This window comes from Saimiri boliviensis, chromosome 14, assembly GCF_048565385.1.
Source record: "Saimiri boliviensis isolate mSaiBol1 chromosome 14, mSaiBol1.pri, whole genome shotgun sequence".
In the NCBI taxonomy this organism is placed as follows: domain Eukaryota; kingdom Metazoa; phylum Chordata; class Mammalia; order Primates; family Cebidae; genus Saimiri; species Saimiri boliviensis.
The window spans coordinates 2602721-2620845 of record NC_133462.1 but is presented as its reverse complement, the minus strand read 5'-3'; the positions used below and the strand labels follow the sequence as shown (position 1 = coordinate 2620845).

At 50.8% G+C, this 18125-nt stretch overlaps 1 protein-coding gene across 1 annotated transcript; it reads right to left on the bottom strand.

The window, feature by feature from the left end:
• Window positions 1–2235: 2235 nt before the first annotated feature.
• LOC101044171 (zinc finger and SCAN domain-containing protein 5B) lies at window positions 2236–5560 on the bottom strand. The gene is made up of 4 exons (XM_039465779.2): window positions 5177–5560; window positions 4327–4530; window positions 3296–3446; window positions 2236–3029 (listed from the first exon to the last, which is right to left on the bottom strand). Exons 1-4 carry the CDS (start codon window positions 5558–5560, stop codon window positions 2236–2238), a joined length of 1533 nt encoding a protein of 510 aa, XP_039321713.1.
• Window positions 5561–18125: the final 12565 nt, after the last annotated feature.

Sequence of the window (18125 nt, the reverse complement as noted above, 5' to 3'; positions counted from 1 at the left end):
ACTGAGCACTTTAGGAGGCCCAGACAGGCAGATCACCTCAGGTCAGAAGTTGGAGACCAGGCTGGCCAACATGGTGAAAGCCCATCTGTACTAAAAATACAAAAATTCAGCCAGGAGTGGTGGCGGGCACCTGTAATTCCAGCTACTCAGGGAGGTTGAGGCAGGAGAATCGCTTGAACCAGGAGGGAGGTTGCAGTGAGCCGAGATTGTGCCACTGCACTCCAGCCTGGGTGACACAGCGAGACTCTATCTCAAAAGAAACAAACAAACAAAAAGTTTTGCCTTCCAATACTTCATGTCAGCTTTTTATTTTTCTCTTTAGGATAGGGTCTTGCTGTCACCCAGGCTACAGTGCAGTGACACGATCATGGTTCACCACAGCCTCAACTGCCTGGGCTCAAGCAATCCTCCCACCTCAGCCTGCCCGGTAGCTTGGACTGCAGGTGCACCACCACACCCAGCTAATTATTTTTGAGACAGAGTCTCACTCTGTCACCAGGCTGGAGGGCGATATCATTATCTCAGCTCACTGCAACCTCCGCCTCTGGGGTTCAAGCAATGCTCCTGCCTCAGCCATGTGCCACCAAGCCTGGCTAATTTTTGCATTTTTAGTAGAGATGGGGTTTCACCATGTTGGCCAGGCTGGTCTCAAACTCCTGACCTCTGGTGATCATCCTGCCTTGGCATCCCACAGTGCTGGGATTACAGGTGTGAGCTCCCATGCCCAGCTCACGATCATTTTCTCACCACGCTTTGGCTTCGCTTTCTTGAGGGCCTCAGGGGTGCCTGACCAAGGCAAGTGTCACCCTATCACCTCAGTCCACCACACATATGCTCATTACTCTGAGGGGGTCATGGGGGGCTGAATCACATGTCACAGGGTCACAAAACATTATTATGTATCATATGGCCTATTACATACCCAGGCTACGCACCGCAGGGCCTGTGGCTCCTGGGCTACACACCTGCACAGCGGGCCACTGTAACACGGCACTAAGTATTTGCTCATCTAAACGCAGAAAAGGCACAGTGAGAATATGGCTGAAGAAGCTCTGCCCGTAAGAATCCCGAGGCTGTCTCTCCTTCTTCAGCAGCCGTCTGGAGCTCTGCCGGGCTGTGTAGTAGGGTACACCACCTGGAAGGCAGGAGACCTCTGAAAGGACTGCCAGAGAAGGGAGGCGGCTGCATGCCCATGTGTGGGCGGGTGGGTCGTCAGGAAATGACCCCATTGTAACCAGGGCACCACTCTGGTGGGGATATCCATAGTGGGAGGTGTGTGTGTTCGGGGAATACTCTGTACTTTCCACTGAATTGTGCTGTGAACCTAAAACTGTTCTAAAAAATAAGGTTGGCCGGGTGTGGTGGCGCATGCCTGTAACCCCAGCATTTTGGGAGGCCAAGGCGGGCGGATCACAAGCCCATCCTGGCCAACGTGGTGAAACCCCATCTCTCTCTACGAAAAATACAAAAATTAGCTGTGCATGGTGGCTTGTGCCTGTAGTCCCAACTCCTTGGGAGGCTAAGGCAGGAACATCACTTGAATCCAGGAGGCAGAGGTTGCAGTGAGCTCACACCACTGCACTCCAGCCTGGCTCCAGGGCGAGACTCCATCTCTAAACAAATCAATAAAGTCTACGGAAAACAATACAGGATACCCAATGAACGCTGTGTTTCAGATAAGGAAGGAATAACAGAATACAATGACGCACTGGCCAGGCATGGTGACTCACCCCTGTGATCCCAGCACTTTGTGAGGCCAAGGCAGGTGGATCACCTGAGGTCAGGAGTTCAAGACCAGCCTGGCCAACATGGCGAAACCCCATCTTTATAAAAAAATTAAGTTAGAATGTTTTATAGCTAACTTGTACTAAAAATACAAACATGTTTCTTTGCTTTTTTTTGAGATGGGGTCTCACTGTGTTGCCCAGGATGGACTTGAACTCCTGGACTCAAGCAATCCTCCTGCCTCTCAGCCTCCCCAGTAGCTGGGATTACGGTTGCACGCCACTGTGCTCAGTTTCTTATTGTAAGATACTAGAAAATGATGAGACCTGTGCTCATTGGAAGAGAAACAGCCACAGACACTAAAATAAATCTATGAGAAAGCAACAGGCATCACCAAACAGAAAACAAAACTCGCAGGGAAGGGCACACATGTATTTACTCAAACATCTTGGGAACACGTATGACGTGCTTGACACGTCCCGTACCATCTGATAGCGTGCAGAAAAGTCATCATTCACTCTCTCCTGGGGTGGAGGGTGAGGACCCCTCTCTGGACTCACTGGGAAGTGGTTTCTGATGTGTTTTCAGGTGACGTTTGAATGTTCCCAGCTGACGGAAGACGTTTCCACACATGGGACACTTGTAGGGTTTCTCCCCAGAGTGCGTACGCAGGTGAACGTTCAGGTTCCCCTTGTGGCTGAAGACCTTGCTGCAGAATTTGCATTTGAACGGCTTCTCCCCCGTGTGCATCCTCCTGTGACCCTGCAAGGTGGACTCGTGGGCGAACTGCTTGTTGCAGACGTCACACGTGTAGGGCTTCTCGCCGGTGTGGATTCGCTGGTGAACCCGGAGGTCTGAGGCCTGCAAGAAGCGCTTCCCACACTCATGACATTCAAAGGGTCTCTCTCCTGTGTGTGATCTATTGTGGAGCTTTAGCTGGGAGAAATACTTAAATTCTTTACTGCACACGGCACACACAAAGGGCGGCAGTGCCACGGCTTCTTGGCCATCGGGGTGACTGCCTGTGCTCTCAAGGCCTGGGGAATGAACCGGATTCATCCCAGCTGGGCCCGGGGAGTCTCTGTTGCCCACAGGTGTGGCTCCTCCTTGAGGCTCTTCTTGGGAAATGGAGGTGGCGTCTGGTTTGCTTCTTTTGGGACCTCTCGGATTCGGAGAGTCTCTGTCCTCGCTGTGAGTCGAAGCTTCTGTCTCCACCGCGCAGGCAGAAGCTGTGTCAGCATCCACATTCTCCACAGAGGCTCTTTTTTGGGGTTCCTTCCCATCCTTTGCCCTCTCCAGATCTGCTGGAGTAAGAGATTCCATGCACAACAGTTAATAAGGCACATTTTCAATACACCAAATTCATTGCAACCAAAAACTGATGTTGGCTGAGAACATCCACCTTAACCTCAGACCTAAGAAACTGGACCATAGATCTCTGGAAAGTGGGAGATGGAGAGGATTTGGGAGCTGAGCACCAGCTCCCCCCAGACATGATACTGCTGGGTCCCCAGTCCCATACCCAGGAAGAGAGTGGCTAATTTTTCCAGGTCCAAATCTTCATACTCACCGTGGCCCTTTGGAAGCTGAGGCTCTGGGGATGTGAGTCCTGGCTTCTCTTCGCTGTTTTCCTTCAGATTCTTCTCCAAGGTCTGCTTGGGTCCTGGAGACTTTGGGTCACCTTTTATGTCAGTAGTCTCTGGCAGCAGGAAGTCCCCTCCCTAACGATGAGAAACCAAGAGCAATGACTGCCGGGTCTACACTGGTGGAAGCACAAACATCTGCGTCCCTTCCTGATTGGATGCACCAACTTTTCTAATGACACAGGTGTGGAAACATGTGCACACTTCCTCTGGGCCACCCCACCACCCCAAGTCAGCATCACCACCTCATTTCTGAGTCTGTCCCTAATTGGGACCCTCCATAGTCTAAATCAGCTCCTGTGCCTGGTGGTTTTCACTCTGGTTCTCTGAGCCTATGTCTCCCAGGGATGCCACCGTCTCCCTGCCCCCGACGCTGGAAGGAGCAGGACTCTAGGTCAACGTCCCTCACCTGTGGCACCACTGGCACAGGGGCTGCATCACCCTCCTGGTGGGGGCACTCCTGTGCAGTGCGGAGACCCCGCCTCTACCCTCCGGAAGCTGCGAACACCCCACCACCCTCTACAATGACACACAAAAACATCTCCACGCATGGCAACTGGGTCCTGAAAGCCAAAATCACCCCAGTTGAGAAACACTCCTCAAATTAAGAAATTGACAATCTGTAGAAACCAATTCCTTGCTGAATTATTACGTGAAATGTCTGAGGAAGCCGGCCGTGGGGAAGGGACCTTCACTTCATTCATTTGTGCCAACTGCCTCCCTCACTTCACTGACACCGTTTCTTAGCCCCCACCCTAAATGCTAAAAGTTTTCATGGAAAAGTAGACGAGCCTTCACTCTCTTTGATGGTTCAGGAATGTCTGGGGATGTACCATGTCCATGGAGGATGGCTCTAATTTTGTCCTGTGCCAAATCTCTCAATCAGTCCAGCAGCCACACGATTTCCTCCTGTTCCTTCTCCCACCTCTGCCCAGACACCAGAGCCTCACACACTCACCTGCCCCCTGGACAGTGTGGGGACCCTGGGCAGGGTCTGCAGCTCTCGGCTGGCCTGGCCTTCCCCCGGGTGCATGTCGTTCACAGAGGAGGCCCGCTGGCTGGACACTTCTCTCAGATCATCCCTGACGCTGGCGGGGGCTTCGGCCATCTCAGCATCTGAGTCCAGCATAAGATATTCGTTGCCAAGCAAGTTGACCACAGACTGTAGAGGGAAAAAGACCATCAGACTCAGGGTGAGAACCTGAAAGTAGCTCTCACATTCCCTGGGTCCTGCCATCATGCTCACACTTTACTATAATTAATGTTTAAAATCGCCTTCCCGATGCCGAGTTAGCTCTGTGGACACAGCAGTCCAGTTTGAAATGTTATCCTCTCTAGACTCCAGCACCTGCCTGCACCTGGAAGATTCTAAGTAAGAACATAAATATGGGTCCTTTGGATGAAAGGGTCTCTAAACCAAGAAGAAAAGGGGAAATACTCTGGGTGAACCCAGCTCAATTTGCTGATGGCAGTTCACCTCGTTATGGAAATTAGGGGCTTCTGTGAGGACCTCCAGAGAGATGCCTGGATCTCTGATGCCAGCCACTTTCCCGCCTCAAGTGGGGACTTTTGGACCTTCAGTTCGCTCTAATGCCTCCTTCTGTACGTTCCATCAGGCGTAATATTTCACCAATGTCTTTCTTTCAGGCTGGCCTCACACAGGGTGTGGGTCCCTGTATCCCCTCTGCCTGTCCATCTCTTAGACCAGGGATTGGCAACATTGGCTGTGCTGATATTTGAGACTGGATAATTCGTTGGCCCCCAGCCCGGCTCCCCTTCCCTGCACCAACCACGAGGGTCCCACTCACCCATTTCTTGGGTCTTCCGTTGTTCCGTAGCAGGTCCTCCAGCTCTTTGCAGCTCCGCACACCGTTCATCATGACTAAGACCTGGAGCTCTTGGGGCATGGAGATCATGAACTGCTCCATCACCAGCATGTCCAGGATCTGCTCTTTGGTGTGGAGGTCGGGCCTCAGCCACAGATGGCACAGCTCAGTGAGTTTCCTCAGAGCCTGGATGGGGTCCGACCGCTCCGGGCAGCTGAACATCCTGAAGTTCATGTGCCAAGTCTCAGGGTCCCCGTAGTCATTTCTAAGTTGAGTTCCTGGGGATGCCACGGACTGTGGCAGCTGTAAACCAGGGCTGTTTTGGGGTTCTCCCTGACGCCATGGGAGTCTGCAATTTGCAGCCATATCTACTGGAGAATTTTTCAGTCTCTGAGCAAGCTCTAGCATCGAATTGAGACCTGTCTACACAGGCCACCCCTGGTTTTTCTCGGTAATGGATTCACTGTGCTCAGAAGTCTGCAGAAGGAAAGCATAAGCCCAATTAGTTTAAGCTTATACTTCACCCACCCCACCCTTCCAAATCCCTCATCCCAATCCTAGATCCCTCTTCCCCTCTAGCATCGGACTCAGCAGCGTGGAAATCAATCCACCCTGTTATTCTTCCAGTGTCTATACTATACTGGACTGCATGTTCTGGGGTAACTCTGAGTCCTCCCCTGGATTCTGACCTCTAGGGGATTATTGTGCAGAGCAGGAACTGGCTTTCCTTTCAATGGGAACAATATTGTCTTTGACTGTAAATCAAATCAGGTATGTTTGTGAAGCTCCTAAAATCTGATGCCATGATAATGTCAGTTCTGGCTGGGCCCAGTGGCTGTAATCCCAGCACTTTGGGAGGCTGAGGCAGGAGGATCACAAGGTTAGGAGTTCAAGACCAGCCTGGTTAAGATTGTGAAACCCAGTCTCTACTAAAAATACAAAAAATTGGCTGGGTGGGTGGCAGGTGCCTGTAACCCCAGCTGCTCAGGAGACTGAGGGAGAGAATTGCTCGAACCCGGGAGGTGGAGGTTGCAGTGAGCCTAGCGCTGCTGTACTCTAGGCTGGGTGACAGAGCAAGACTCTGTCTCAATAAATAAATAAAGTAGACTCTTTATGTTTTCCTATTAAGAGACGATCCAAGGCAAACCCTTACTCACAATTACGCAAAAAGGTAGAGAAAAATATTAATAGTTACAACCTATGATTGTCCCCAACACATTTTTCTTTCTCTCTCTCTTTGTTTTTAAAGATGGGGTTTTACCATATTGGTCAGGCTGGTCTCGAACTCCTGACCTCAGGTGATCCGCCCACCTCAGCCTCCCAAAGTGCTGGGATTACAGGCGTGAACCACCGCACCCGGCTTCCCAACACATTTTTCTTATTAACCCCAGGATATGTATTTACGGCAGGGAAGAGGGGGCGCTACAAAATCCTAGGAGAATTAAGCTCCTGCACAGAGGTCCTGTTATTTTGGTAAAGTACACATTCATAACATTCATCACTTTTACTAAGAACGTGCACTATTTTGTACAACCATCACCACTTTCTACTTCTGGAATTATCTCCTTACCCCAAACCGGAATCCTATACCCATCACTAACAACTCCCTGCCCCACCCACCCGCAGCCCCTGGCAATCAATAATCTGCTTTCTGCCTCCGAGTTTCTCAATTCCTTATCTCATTCCACAAAAAGGATTAAAGTCTTATGTAATCTTCAGGAAGTGGGATCATACCATAGAAAACTTTTTTTCTTTTTTCTTTTTGAGAAAAGGTCTTGCTCTGTCACCCAGGCTGGAGGGAAATTTGCAGCCATGGTTCCCTCAGCCTCAACTTCCTGGGCTCAAGCGATTCTCCCACCTCAGCCTTCCCGAGTAGCTGGGACTACAATTGCATCACCACGCCCAGCTAATTTTTAGAGGTTATTTTTGTAATAGAAACGGGATTTCCTTATGTTGCTAAGGCTGGTCTCGAACTCTGGGCTCAAGTGATTCAATTGTTTGGCCTCCCAAAGTGCTGGGATTACAGGTGTGATTGCATTGCAGCCACCAAGAGGTTTTTATTTTTTAGTTTAATTATTTTATTTATTTACGTTTTTTGAGATGGAGTTTCGCTCTGTTGCCCAGGCTGGAGTGCAGTGGTGCAATCTCGGCTCACCTGTTTTGGGGTTCATGCGGCTCTCCTTCAGCCTCCCGAGTAGCTGGGATTACAGACGTGCGCTACTACGCCCAGCTAATTTTGGTGTTTTTAGAAGAGATGGGGTTTCACCATGTTGGCCAGGCTGGTCTCAGACTACTGACCTCAAGTGATCCCCATGCCTCAGCCTCCCAAAGTGCTGGGATGACAGGTGTGAACCACCCTCCCAGCCATTAAAACTTTTTTTAAAATAAAGGAAATAACAAAAATAACATTAAGGCTGGGCATGGTGGCTCACGCCTGTCATCCCAGCACTTTTGGGAGGCCGAGGTGGGTGGATCACAAGGTCAGGAGTTCAAGACCAGCCTGGCCAACATGGTGAAACCCTGTCTCTACTAAACATACAAAAATTCACCTGGTGCAGTGGTGTGTGCCTGCAGCCCCAGCTACTGGGGAGGCTGAGGAAGAAGAATCACTTGAACCCGGGAGGCGGAGGTTGCAGTGAACTGAGAACATGAAATAGTTCTACTGTATAGCATAGTGATTGTAGTTCACAGCAATGTACTGTATCGTATTGGAAGTTGCGCCTGGCTTGAACCCAGGAGGCAGACGCTACAGTGAGCCGAGATTGTGCCACTACACTCCAGGCTGGGCAACAGAGCAAGATTCTGGCTCAAAAAAAAAAAAAAAAAAAAAAAAAAAATCCACAAAAATCGGCTGGGCGTGGTGGCTCGTGCCTGTAATCCAAGCACTTTGGAGGCCAAGGCCGGCGGATCACCTGAGGTTGGGAGTTTAAGACCAGCCTGACCAACATGGTGAAACCCCGCCTTTAAAAAAAACAAAAACAAAAACAACCATTACATAGGTCTACTATACAGGATGGTGACTGTAGTTCACAGTAATGTATTGGGTACTTGGAAATTGCTAAGAGAGTTGATTGGAAGTGTTCTCATGACAAAAAACTGGTAAGACTGTACCGTGAAATATGTACTGTGATGTACAGCCTATGAGAGTTTGCTCAATTTAGCCATTGCACAAGGCACACCTATAACGCTGTGCACCATGCACATACACGATTAAACATACGTATTTCTCAATTTGAAAGTAAATTAGGCCTGGCGTGGTGGCTCACCCGTCACCCCAGCACTCCCGGAGGTGAAGGCGGCAGAATTGCGTGAGCCCAGCAGTGAACCGTGATCGTGCCTCTGTGCTCCAGCCTGGGAGACACATCCAGAGACCTTCTCGTTTTGTTTATTTATTTTTAATTTATTTTTTGAGACAGAGTTTCGCTCTTGTTACCCAGGCTGGAGTGCAATGGCGCGATCTCGGCTCACCGCAACCTCCGCCTCCTGGGTTCAGGCAATTCTCCTGCCTCAGCCTCCTGAGAAGCTGGGATCACAGGCACGCGCCACCATGCCCAGCTAATTTTTGTATTTTTAGTAGAGACAGGGTTTCACCATGTTGACCAGGATGGTCTCGATCTCTGGACCTCGTGATCCACCCGCCTCGGCCTCCCAAAGTGCTGGGATTACAGGCGTAAGCCACTGCGCTCGGCTATTTATTTTTTATTAAGTAAATCAATACTTGTGATTCTCCTGCCTCAGCCTCCTGAGTAGCTGGGATTACAGGCGCCCACCACCACACCCAGCTAATTTTTGTATTTTTAGTAGAGAGATGGGGTTTCACCATGTTGGCCAGGCTGGTCACGAACTCCTGACCTCGTGCCTTGTGATCCACCCACCTCGGCCTCCCAGAGTGCTGGAATTATAGGCATGAGCCACCGTGGCTGGCCGTAAATCAATTTATTTTTAAAAAGCATACAGATATAAGGGAGAAAAGGCAGCCTGAAATTCTGGGAATTAAAGAGGTTTTCCTGCCGGGTTCCTTAAGTGCCCCTGTTCAGGAGGTGGAGACTGAGGCGGGGCAAATTGCTTGATTCGAGGAGCTGGAGACCAGCCTGGGCAAAGTGGTGAGACCACATCTCTCCAATAAATGAAAAACGCAGTCGGGCAGCGTGGTGTGTATTCCTGCAGCCCCAGCTAGCGGGAGGCTGAGGCCGGACGATGGCTTGAGCCCGGGAGTTCCAGACCAGCCTGGGCAAGGAGCGAGACCCCAACTCCAAAAAATAAAACAAAAACCTAACCATGATGAGAAAGTTAGTATTTCTTTTTCCTTCCTTCTTTGAGACTTAGTCTCCCTCTGTTGCCCAGGCTGGAGTGCAGCAGCGAGCTCCGCTCACCGCGACCTCCGCTTCCCGGGTTCGAGCCCTTCTCCTGCCTCCGCCTCCCACAGGGCTAGGATTACAGGCGCGTGCCACCACGGGCTTGGCTGATTTTTTTTTTTTTTTTTTTTTTTTGCATTTTAGTGGAGACAGGGTTTCACTATGTTAGCCCGGATAGTTTCGAATTCCTGACCTCGCGATCCGCCCGCCTCGGCCTCCAACAGTGCTGGGATGAGCCACCGCAGCCGGCAGGCCGAGAGAGTTAGCATTACTCCTGTTTCACAGAAGCGTTACTTAACGAGTCAGAGTTAATAATGGGGTGCAAAGGGGACCCGCGGCCTTCACAAGGTCTCCGAGCAAATGCCTGGGAACGTAAACCCAAACCTTTCTGAACACAACCCCTGCCCGCACGCCACCTCCTAAACCCCGTAGGCATCCCCATGGGTCGCTCACCGCCTTCCTGGCTTCCGACTCCGACCTCCTCGCGTCTGGGATGCGCTCTCCATGCGGCCAGGAGCTGAACTGCTCTATTTATACAGAGCCAGAGGGACTCCAGGCCCGTTTTCTGTCTTGCCTACGCCGCCCCATGATTGGTTTAGGGCCATAGAATCCATTTTCGGTGATTGACGTTGATTGCATTTCCCAGTGAAACTCCACCCACAGGAAATTAAAGTATTAAGCATGCCTACTGTGCACATACCATTGGTTGTCCCGCTCTACTGAGTTATTTGTCATATTTCTGAAGTATTTGTAGGCCTCAGAAAATAGAGATCTGTAAGTTTTAGCCACTTTGGGTGACAGTAATATCCTAACAAGTAAAGGACGTGTTAAGAGCTGGTTGACACCGGGCGCGGTGGCTCAAGCCTGTAATCCCAGCACTTTGGGAGGCCGAGGCGGGTGGATCACGAGGTCGAGAGATCGAGACCATCCTGGTCAACATGGTGAAACCCCGTCTCTACTAAAAATACAAAAAATTAGCTGGGCATGGTGGCGCGTGCCTGTAATCCCAGCTACTCAGGAGGCTGAGGCAGGAGAATTGCCTGAACCCAGGAGGCGGAGCTTGCCGTGAGCCGAGATCGCGCCATTGCACTCCAGCCTGGGTAACAAGAGTGAAACTCCGTCTCAAAAAAAAAAAGAGCTGGTTGACTTAGCTGATAAAAACGAAATGGTTTAAAAAAAAAAAAGAGGAGAAAAACGAAAGAAAAAAAGCAAAATAGAGTTGGTTGATTAATATCAAACCAGTGATTTAATCTCATTTGAGCAAAGCTTTCACATGTGAATGCCAAGATATTGAAAATAGTGCACATTCATTGTTGATGTGTAAGTAATATTTGTGATAATTTTTTACCTTTCTTTTTTTTTTTTTTTTTTTTTTTAAATCTTAGAATTCACATGTGAAAGCTTTGGTTGAACTAGACGAAATCACTGGTTTGATATCAGCCAACCTACCCTTCCATAAAGCCAGTGGGAACCAGGGAAAGGCACATGGTCCACACTCTGCATTCACTTCAGGCCTCCTGGTGGGAGGCTGGTTTGTACATCCACTGAGGGTCCCACAGGGTTCCCTAGTTCCCAGCCCCCTCAGATAGGGCTCTCAAGCACGAAAGGCCTTAATGGTGGGTGTGAATTTTACTGTGTGGATCATGGGGTTAATGTGGAATGATAATCAAGTGCTAGGCAGGATTAGATTATAATTTGGGAAGTTCACACCATCAATTGGATGGCACTAATCCATTCAAACAGTGACTCAATCACTTGAAATTCAGAGTAAACATTTTCATCTAACCTTTAAAATAAATTGAAGGGCTGTTGGTTTTACACTGATTCTGGTTTGAATCTCCTTGAAAAATCTTTTGAGATGGTGGTCCCACTCTGTCACCCAGGCTGGGGTGCAATGGCACGACCTTGGCTCACTGCAACCTCTGCCTCCCAGGTTCATGCGATTTTTCTACCTCAGCCTCTGGAGTAGCTGGGATTACAGGCACGTGCCACCACACCCAGCTAATTTTTGTATTTTTAGTAGAGATGGGGGTTTCACCATGTTGGCCAGGTTGGTCTTGAACTCCTGACATCAGGTGATCCACCCACCTCAGCCTCCCAAAGTGCTGGGATTACAGGCATGAGCCACCATGCCCCGCTGCAAAATCTTAAGCTATTTAACTCTGGGAACTTCAAACTGCTTGTAAGTAGAACCTTCCTGATGTGTTGTTTTGAAGATGAAGTAAGACGGGGTCAGTAAAGTGCTTGATACAAGGTCATTTTGCCAAACAGTCGTGACAATTATTTTCTGGTGCATTTTCTCATACTTTGTGATATTTTTCCCTCTTAACCACTGAGCTGTTGACAGTGGACTAGAGTTAAGAATGGAATTAGTCACTGGAATTAACTGGGAGCTGCCTAAACCACCATCTGCCTACCCAATTCCTCTGAATTCTTCCCTCTGGAAACTCATGGTCTATTTCTCTGAGGAACATTGTTGGTATTTTTGGTAGAGATTGCATCAAATCTGTAGATGCTTTTTTTTTTTTTTTTTTGAGACGGAATCTCCCTCTGTTCGCCCAGGCTGGAGTACAGTGGTGTGATCTCGGCTCACTGCAATCTCCACCTCCTGGGTTCAAGCGATTTCCCCTGCCTCAGCCTCCTCAGTAGCTGGGGGCTACAGGCGCATGCCACCATGCCCGGCTAATTTTTTGTACTTTTTAGTAGAGACGGGGTTTCACCATGTTGACCAGGATGGTCTCGATCTCTCGACCTCGTGATCCACCCGCCTCGGCCTCCCAAAGTGCTGGGATTGCAGGTGTGAGCCACTGCGCCTGGCTGGGACTTTGCACTCTTTAGCCAGCATCTCCTCATTTCTCCCACCCCATTCCATGGAGCAGGAAACCTGGGGAATGGAAACAGGATTCTTGTCTTCACTTTGCTGCTTTTTTACCAATTTCTCTGCCTCACTCACTGAAGAATTGGCTGCTAGCTCACACACCTCCTCTCCTACCTAGATCTGAAGTCTTCTTTGTAAGTTCAGCATCCAGGCACACAACCTCTCACCACTCTGGCCACGGAAATCCATTTCCTCCACAGTCCAATCATGGTTCTGATGGCTTTGCCTGCAGTATCCTCTCTTGTCATCACATTCTCAACATTCTCTTTTCTGGAACTTGCACAAATATCAGAATCTAGAAGCCAAGCATGGCACATTCTGACAGAAAAGGCTATAATGCGCTTGTGCCAACTGAGCCGGAATCAGCCCCACCCCACTGAATCCCTCCACTTTTCTAGGAAATGGCCCACCTATCTTATTTTTTTTCCCCTTTCTTTCTTTTTTTTAGATGGAGTCTCATTCCCATCGCACAGGCTGGAGTGCAGTGGCATGATCTTGGCTCCCTGCAACCTCCACCTCCCGGGTTCAAGCAATTCTCCCTTTTTAGCCTCCCAAGTTGCTGGGATTACAGGTGCCTACCACCACGTTCAGCTAATTTTTGTATTTTTAGTAGACACAGGGTTTCCTCATATTACTCTGGCTGATCTCAAACTCCTGACCTCAGGTGATCCACCTAACTCAGCCTCCCAAAGTGCTGGGATTACAGGCATGAGCCACACGCCTGACTTTATTTTGGAAGACCTGTAAATGTTTTTCACATCAGATTAAAAAAAATACTACAGTTCTCCCCAGACTTTCCTTTGATACAATAGGTGACCAAAAGAGATTTTTTTTCCCACAAATATCAGCAGACACTTCCTGGCACCCCACACTGCATTGCAGGGGTGGTAAGAGTCCCAGTTCACATGTGCGGTGCTTCAGGTGAATGGCTGTAACAAGGATCTCACTGCTGGGCCATCCTCAGAATCACATTCAGTCATGGTGTTGCCCTTCTAGACTGGCAGAAGAGGAACTAGGGCCAGGCAACAGGAGCGCCCACAGTGACTCACACCTGTAATCCCAGAACTCTGGGAGGCTGAGGCAGGAGGCTTTCTTAAGCCCAGGAATTGGAGAACAGCCTGGGCAACACAGTGAGACCCTCATCTCTACACATTACTTAAAAATTCAGCGGGCCTGGTGGCGCACACCTGTGGTCCCAGCTACTGGGGAGGCTGGAGTGAGAGGATTCCTTGAGCCGAGGAGGTCGAGGCTGCGGGGAGCAGAGAGATTGCGCCCCTGCACTCCAGCCTGGGTGACTGAGCAAGGTCCTTTCTTAATTTCCAGTTACTCTTAGAAAACAAGGAAAAAGAGTTTCTTCCTCTCTCCCTCCTCGACTTCCTTCCGTGGTTCCCACGAACTTCCCTCCATGTATTTAAAATTGGAAAGTTGGGAGGCTGAGGCAGGAGAATCGCTTGAACCTGGGAGGTGGAGGTTGCGGTGAGCAAAAATCGTGCCACTGCGCTCCAGCCTGGGCAACAGAGCGAGACTCCGCCTCAAAAAAAAAAAAAAAAAAAAAAAAAAATTTAAATTAAAATTGGAAACTAGAAAATGGTTGACCCCAAAAATCTGCCTCCCCACTTTCCCACACTGTTCCTCGACCCCGCCTTTCTGTCCCCAGGCTGTCAAACTGTGGATACTGCCTAGCGGCTATTTTCTTTTTTTCACTTTTTTTTAAATTGCATTTTACGTTTTGGGGTACATGTGAAGAACATGCAAGATTGTTGCATAGGTACACACGTGGCAGTGTGGTTTGCTGCCTTCCTCCCCTTCACCTATATCTGACATTTCTCCCCATGCTCTCTCTCCCCAACTCCCCACCCTCCGCTGTTCCTCCCCTATTTCCCCCCAACAGACCCCAGTGTGCCCAGTGTGTGATGCTCCCCTCCCTGTGTCCATGTGTTCTCATTGTTCAGCACCCGCCTATGAGTGAGAACATGCGGTGTTTGATTTTCTGCTCCTGTGTCAGTTTGCTGAGAATGATGGTTTCCAGGTTCATCCATGTCCCTACAAAGGACACGATGTCGTTTTTGATGGCTGCGTAATATTCCATGGTGTATATGTGCCACAGTTTCCCTGTCCAGTCTATCATGGGCATTTGGGTTGGTTCCAGGTCTTTGCTATTGTAAACTGTGCTGCAATGAATATTCGTGTGCACGTGTCCTTATAGTAGAACGATTTATAATCCTTTGGATCTATACCCAGTAATGGGATTGCTGGGTCAAATGGGATGTCTATTTCTAGACCCTAACCCTAACCCTAGCGACTATTTTCACCAGGAAATCTGCGCCCACCAAAATCAGGAGAAATGTTGGTGCTGAAAGGGCCCCATTCCCAGCGGAGTCTCGGGAAGTCAGGAGGAGCGGGCGCCGCTCGGACTCGGGGTACAGGGCGGAGGCCAGCGAGGCTCCCGGGACACCCCGGCCCAGGCCAGGTCGCCTCCGATCTCGATCTCGAAGCAGGAAGAGAAGGTACATTCAGGGGTCGGGTGCGTGTAGCTTTTGTGCGCAGAGCGCGGCGGTCCCGGGTCCTCCGAGGTCGCGCCCTAGTCGCAGCGGGGCTCACCCGCCGCTCGATCGCGGCAACCCCGTGTCTCCCCGGCCTGTGTTTCTGGCCAACGTCTCCGCGCAGGGGCAGCTCCACCCTCAGCCGAGGACTTGCCTGCGCCGTCCGAATCTCGCGCTCGCCCTCCGGGTCCGCCTTGTGGTCCACCAGGACCCCAGGCGCGCGCTGGCCTTGCCTCCCGCGTTAGGACCTGGGCCCGCCTGGGCTCGAGGGCCTGGACGCTGTGCTGGGTGCGGGGGAGGCTTAGACGAGGGTGAAGCGCCGGCCGTTCTCCAGGCTCGGGGGTCGCTCGGTGCCCGCCGTGTCCGGGGTCCCCGGCACCGACGGCGCGGATTCCGCTCCCCCTCTGTCTCCCTGCGGGGGCGTCCTTGGGGGGCGGGTCGCCTCTCGAGGAAGGAGCCGGTGCCAGCTGCGCGCTGATCACGGACTGGCCCGCCCTCCCGAGCCCGGCGCGCCCGCCTGGTCCTGTCTCCCCGCCGCGTGGGGGCTGCGCGCGGGGAAGGCGGGGCTCGCGGCTGGACTCTTTGTCCTCCCCCAGCTGCGCGGGAGAACCCGGGAGAAAGAGCTCGGGGAACACAGGGCGCAGAAACCACCATGCCGGGACCGTGCGCCTGGGGCGCAGCCACGCAGGGAACCGGGAGAACCATCTGGGGAACCGGGAGGATCATCTGGGGAACTGGGAGGACCACGCGGGGAGCCTGCGCGAGCTGCCCTGGAGCTCCTGGCTGGGGTGGCGAGGCGGCAGCGGAGGCTGCGGACGTGGTAGCTCACTGCTGGACGGGCGGGTGGCGCTTGGCTGGAGCCCCCGCGGAACGTGAGCCCACCGCTGCTGCCTATCGCGTGCCGTGTGTGTGTGTGTGTGTGTGTGTGTGTGTGTGTCTAATAGAGATGGGCGTCTCCCCATGTTACCCAGGCTGGTCTCGAACTCCTAACTTCAGGGGATCCGCCCGCCTCGCTTCCCAAAGGGCTGGGATTAAGGTCTGCCCCACTGTTTTGATCCCAGCGGGATCAGCTGTGCAGTTTGAGTGGAGCCGCAACCCGTCCTCCTGCAGGGACCCTGAGAAACGCAGAAGGGCCTCGGTCAACACCCCCACACACAGGGCGAAGGTGTGGATTTCGGAGTAGCTCCTGTGGACTATTAGTGTTGTTTACTTATTGATTTTTTTTTTTTTGTAACAGGGTCTCCTTTGTCACCCAGGCTGGGACACAGGGGCACAGCTCACTGCAGCCCCGACCTCCTGTGCTCCAGCGATTCTCTGACTTGCCTCCCAAGTAGTTGAGACTTCAGGCATGGGCTACCAAGCCAGCTTTGCTTTTGTGTGTGTGTGGGGGGGGGGGAATGGGGTCTCACTGTATAGCCTAGGCGGGTCCTGAATTTGAGTGCCTCCTAGATCCTCCTGCCTGGGCCTTCCAAAATGCCAGGATTACAGGTGTGAGCCACCCTGTTCCTTTGGTATAGGGAGGGTGTCTTTCACATGGAAATTTTATTTCCTATTAAAAAAAAAATTTTTTTTTTTTTTTTAAGACGGGGTTTCACCGTATTGGTCAGGCTGGTCTCGAACCCCTGACCTCAGGTGATCCACCCGCCTCAGCCTCCCAAAGTGCTGAGATTACAGGCATGAGCCACCGCGCCCGGCTCTATTTCCTGTTTTAAAAATACCACAGGGAGGTCAGAGTGATCCTGCTGTTTAAGTGCCTTTAATTTAAACAGCTGATTTGCCAGTAGGGTGTATTTTCAACTCCTTCAGAGGGCCTGGCCCCTGCAGCAGCAACAAACCGGTTAGTACAGGAAGAAAAAAAATGTCAGGTCACCTAACATTGGGGCCTCTCAGAGCCACTCCCCCGAGTCACTCCCCCTCTCTCTGATCAGTGTGTTAAGTCTATTTGCTTGCTTGTTGGTGTTTGAAAGCCTCACAAATAAACTGTGGTTTCAAACGCTTTGAACTGATTACTGAGTCTTTGTAAAACCCCTTGGCCCACCGTGGAATCGGCACAGCCTGGCATCTTCAATCCAGACGTGGTTCTCTACCATATAGGTTTGTGTAAGTAAGCTTCTGATGGTCTTGCAAGTTTCCGAAGAGGTTCAGAAACTGATGGTGAGGGACGGTATCAGAGGGAAAGGGGTCGAAACCTTAACTGGAATGTGGAAGAAAAGATTCTCAGTGGCCAGGAAGATAAGAGATTGTATACCTGGATGCTGAACTCACAAAAATTTCTGAATCTAAGACTGGGCGAGGTGGCTCACACCTGTGATACCAGCACCCACCCAGTAAATAATTTTTGGATAGGAAAAAAAAATCCCACCACAAAACACAGCTAGTGGGTTCTGTGTTTTCTCGCTGTGGAGTAGTTTGAGCTGCTTGTGCTTGGCATAGGAGCCCGTGTGAGATGCGTGGTGTGTAAATATTGTCTCCTCCTCTGGGTTGTCTCCCCGCTCTGCCGATGCTCTCCCTGGCTGGCTGTCTGCTCTGCACTTGCTCAGATTCCTTCCAGGAGGTGTGGGATCCCATCCTCCAGGCTTCCAGGGACCTTTCCCGAGAGCCTCCTGCCTGTTCTTTCTCCTCTCTGCAGACCTTGAGGTGGCTTCTTCCACCTGTGGCTAGGAAAGCAGGGCTGTCTGTAGAATATCACACAGTGACTCCTACCTAATGAAGCTAGGTTTAGGACTTATTTCAAAAAAATATTTTTATTGTATGAAGCCATTTCCTGAAATTTGTATAAACCACTAGACTTTACATCCATTTTCTGGAATGAGAGTAGGAATGGAGAAACCCTTAGAGACAGAAAGTCGATTAGTGAATGCCAGGGGCTGGCGTGGGTGGGGCAAGGGAGTGGTTACCTTTTTCGGTGATAAAATAATTGTGGAACTAAGGCTGGGTGCTGTGGCTCATGCCTGTAATCCTAGCACTTTGGGAGACCATGGTGGGTAGATTGCCTTAGGTCTCAAGTTTGAGACCAGCCTGACCAACATGGAGAAACCCTATTTCTACTAAAAATACAAAACCAGCCGAGTATGGTGGCACATGCCTGTAATCCCAGCTACTCAGGAGGTTGAGGCTGGACAATCACTTGAACCTCGGAGGCGGAGGTTGTGGTG

What these genes read in the sequence shown, in the direction of transcription:
- LOC101044171 (XM_039465779.2), bottom strand. Translation starts at nt 5,560, where the DNA reads ATGGCTGCAAATTGCAGACTCCCATGGCGTCAGGGAGAACCCCAAAAC. An exon ending in ACGGAAGACCCAAGAAATGG is followed by an intron (nt 4,531 to 5,176) that starts GTGAGTGGGACC and finishes TTCCCTCTACAG; the next exon opens with TCTGTGGTCAACTTGCTTGG. An exon ending in CCACACTGTCCAGGGGGCAG is followed by an intron (nt 3,447 to 4,326) that starts GTGAGTGTGTGA and finishes TCTCATCGTTAG; the next exon opens with GGAGGGGACTTCCTGCTGCC.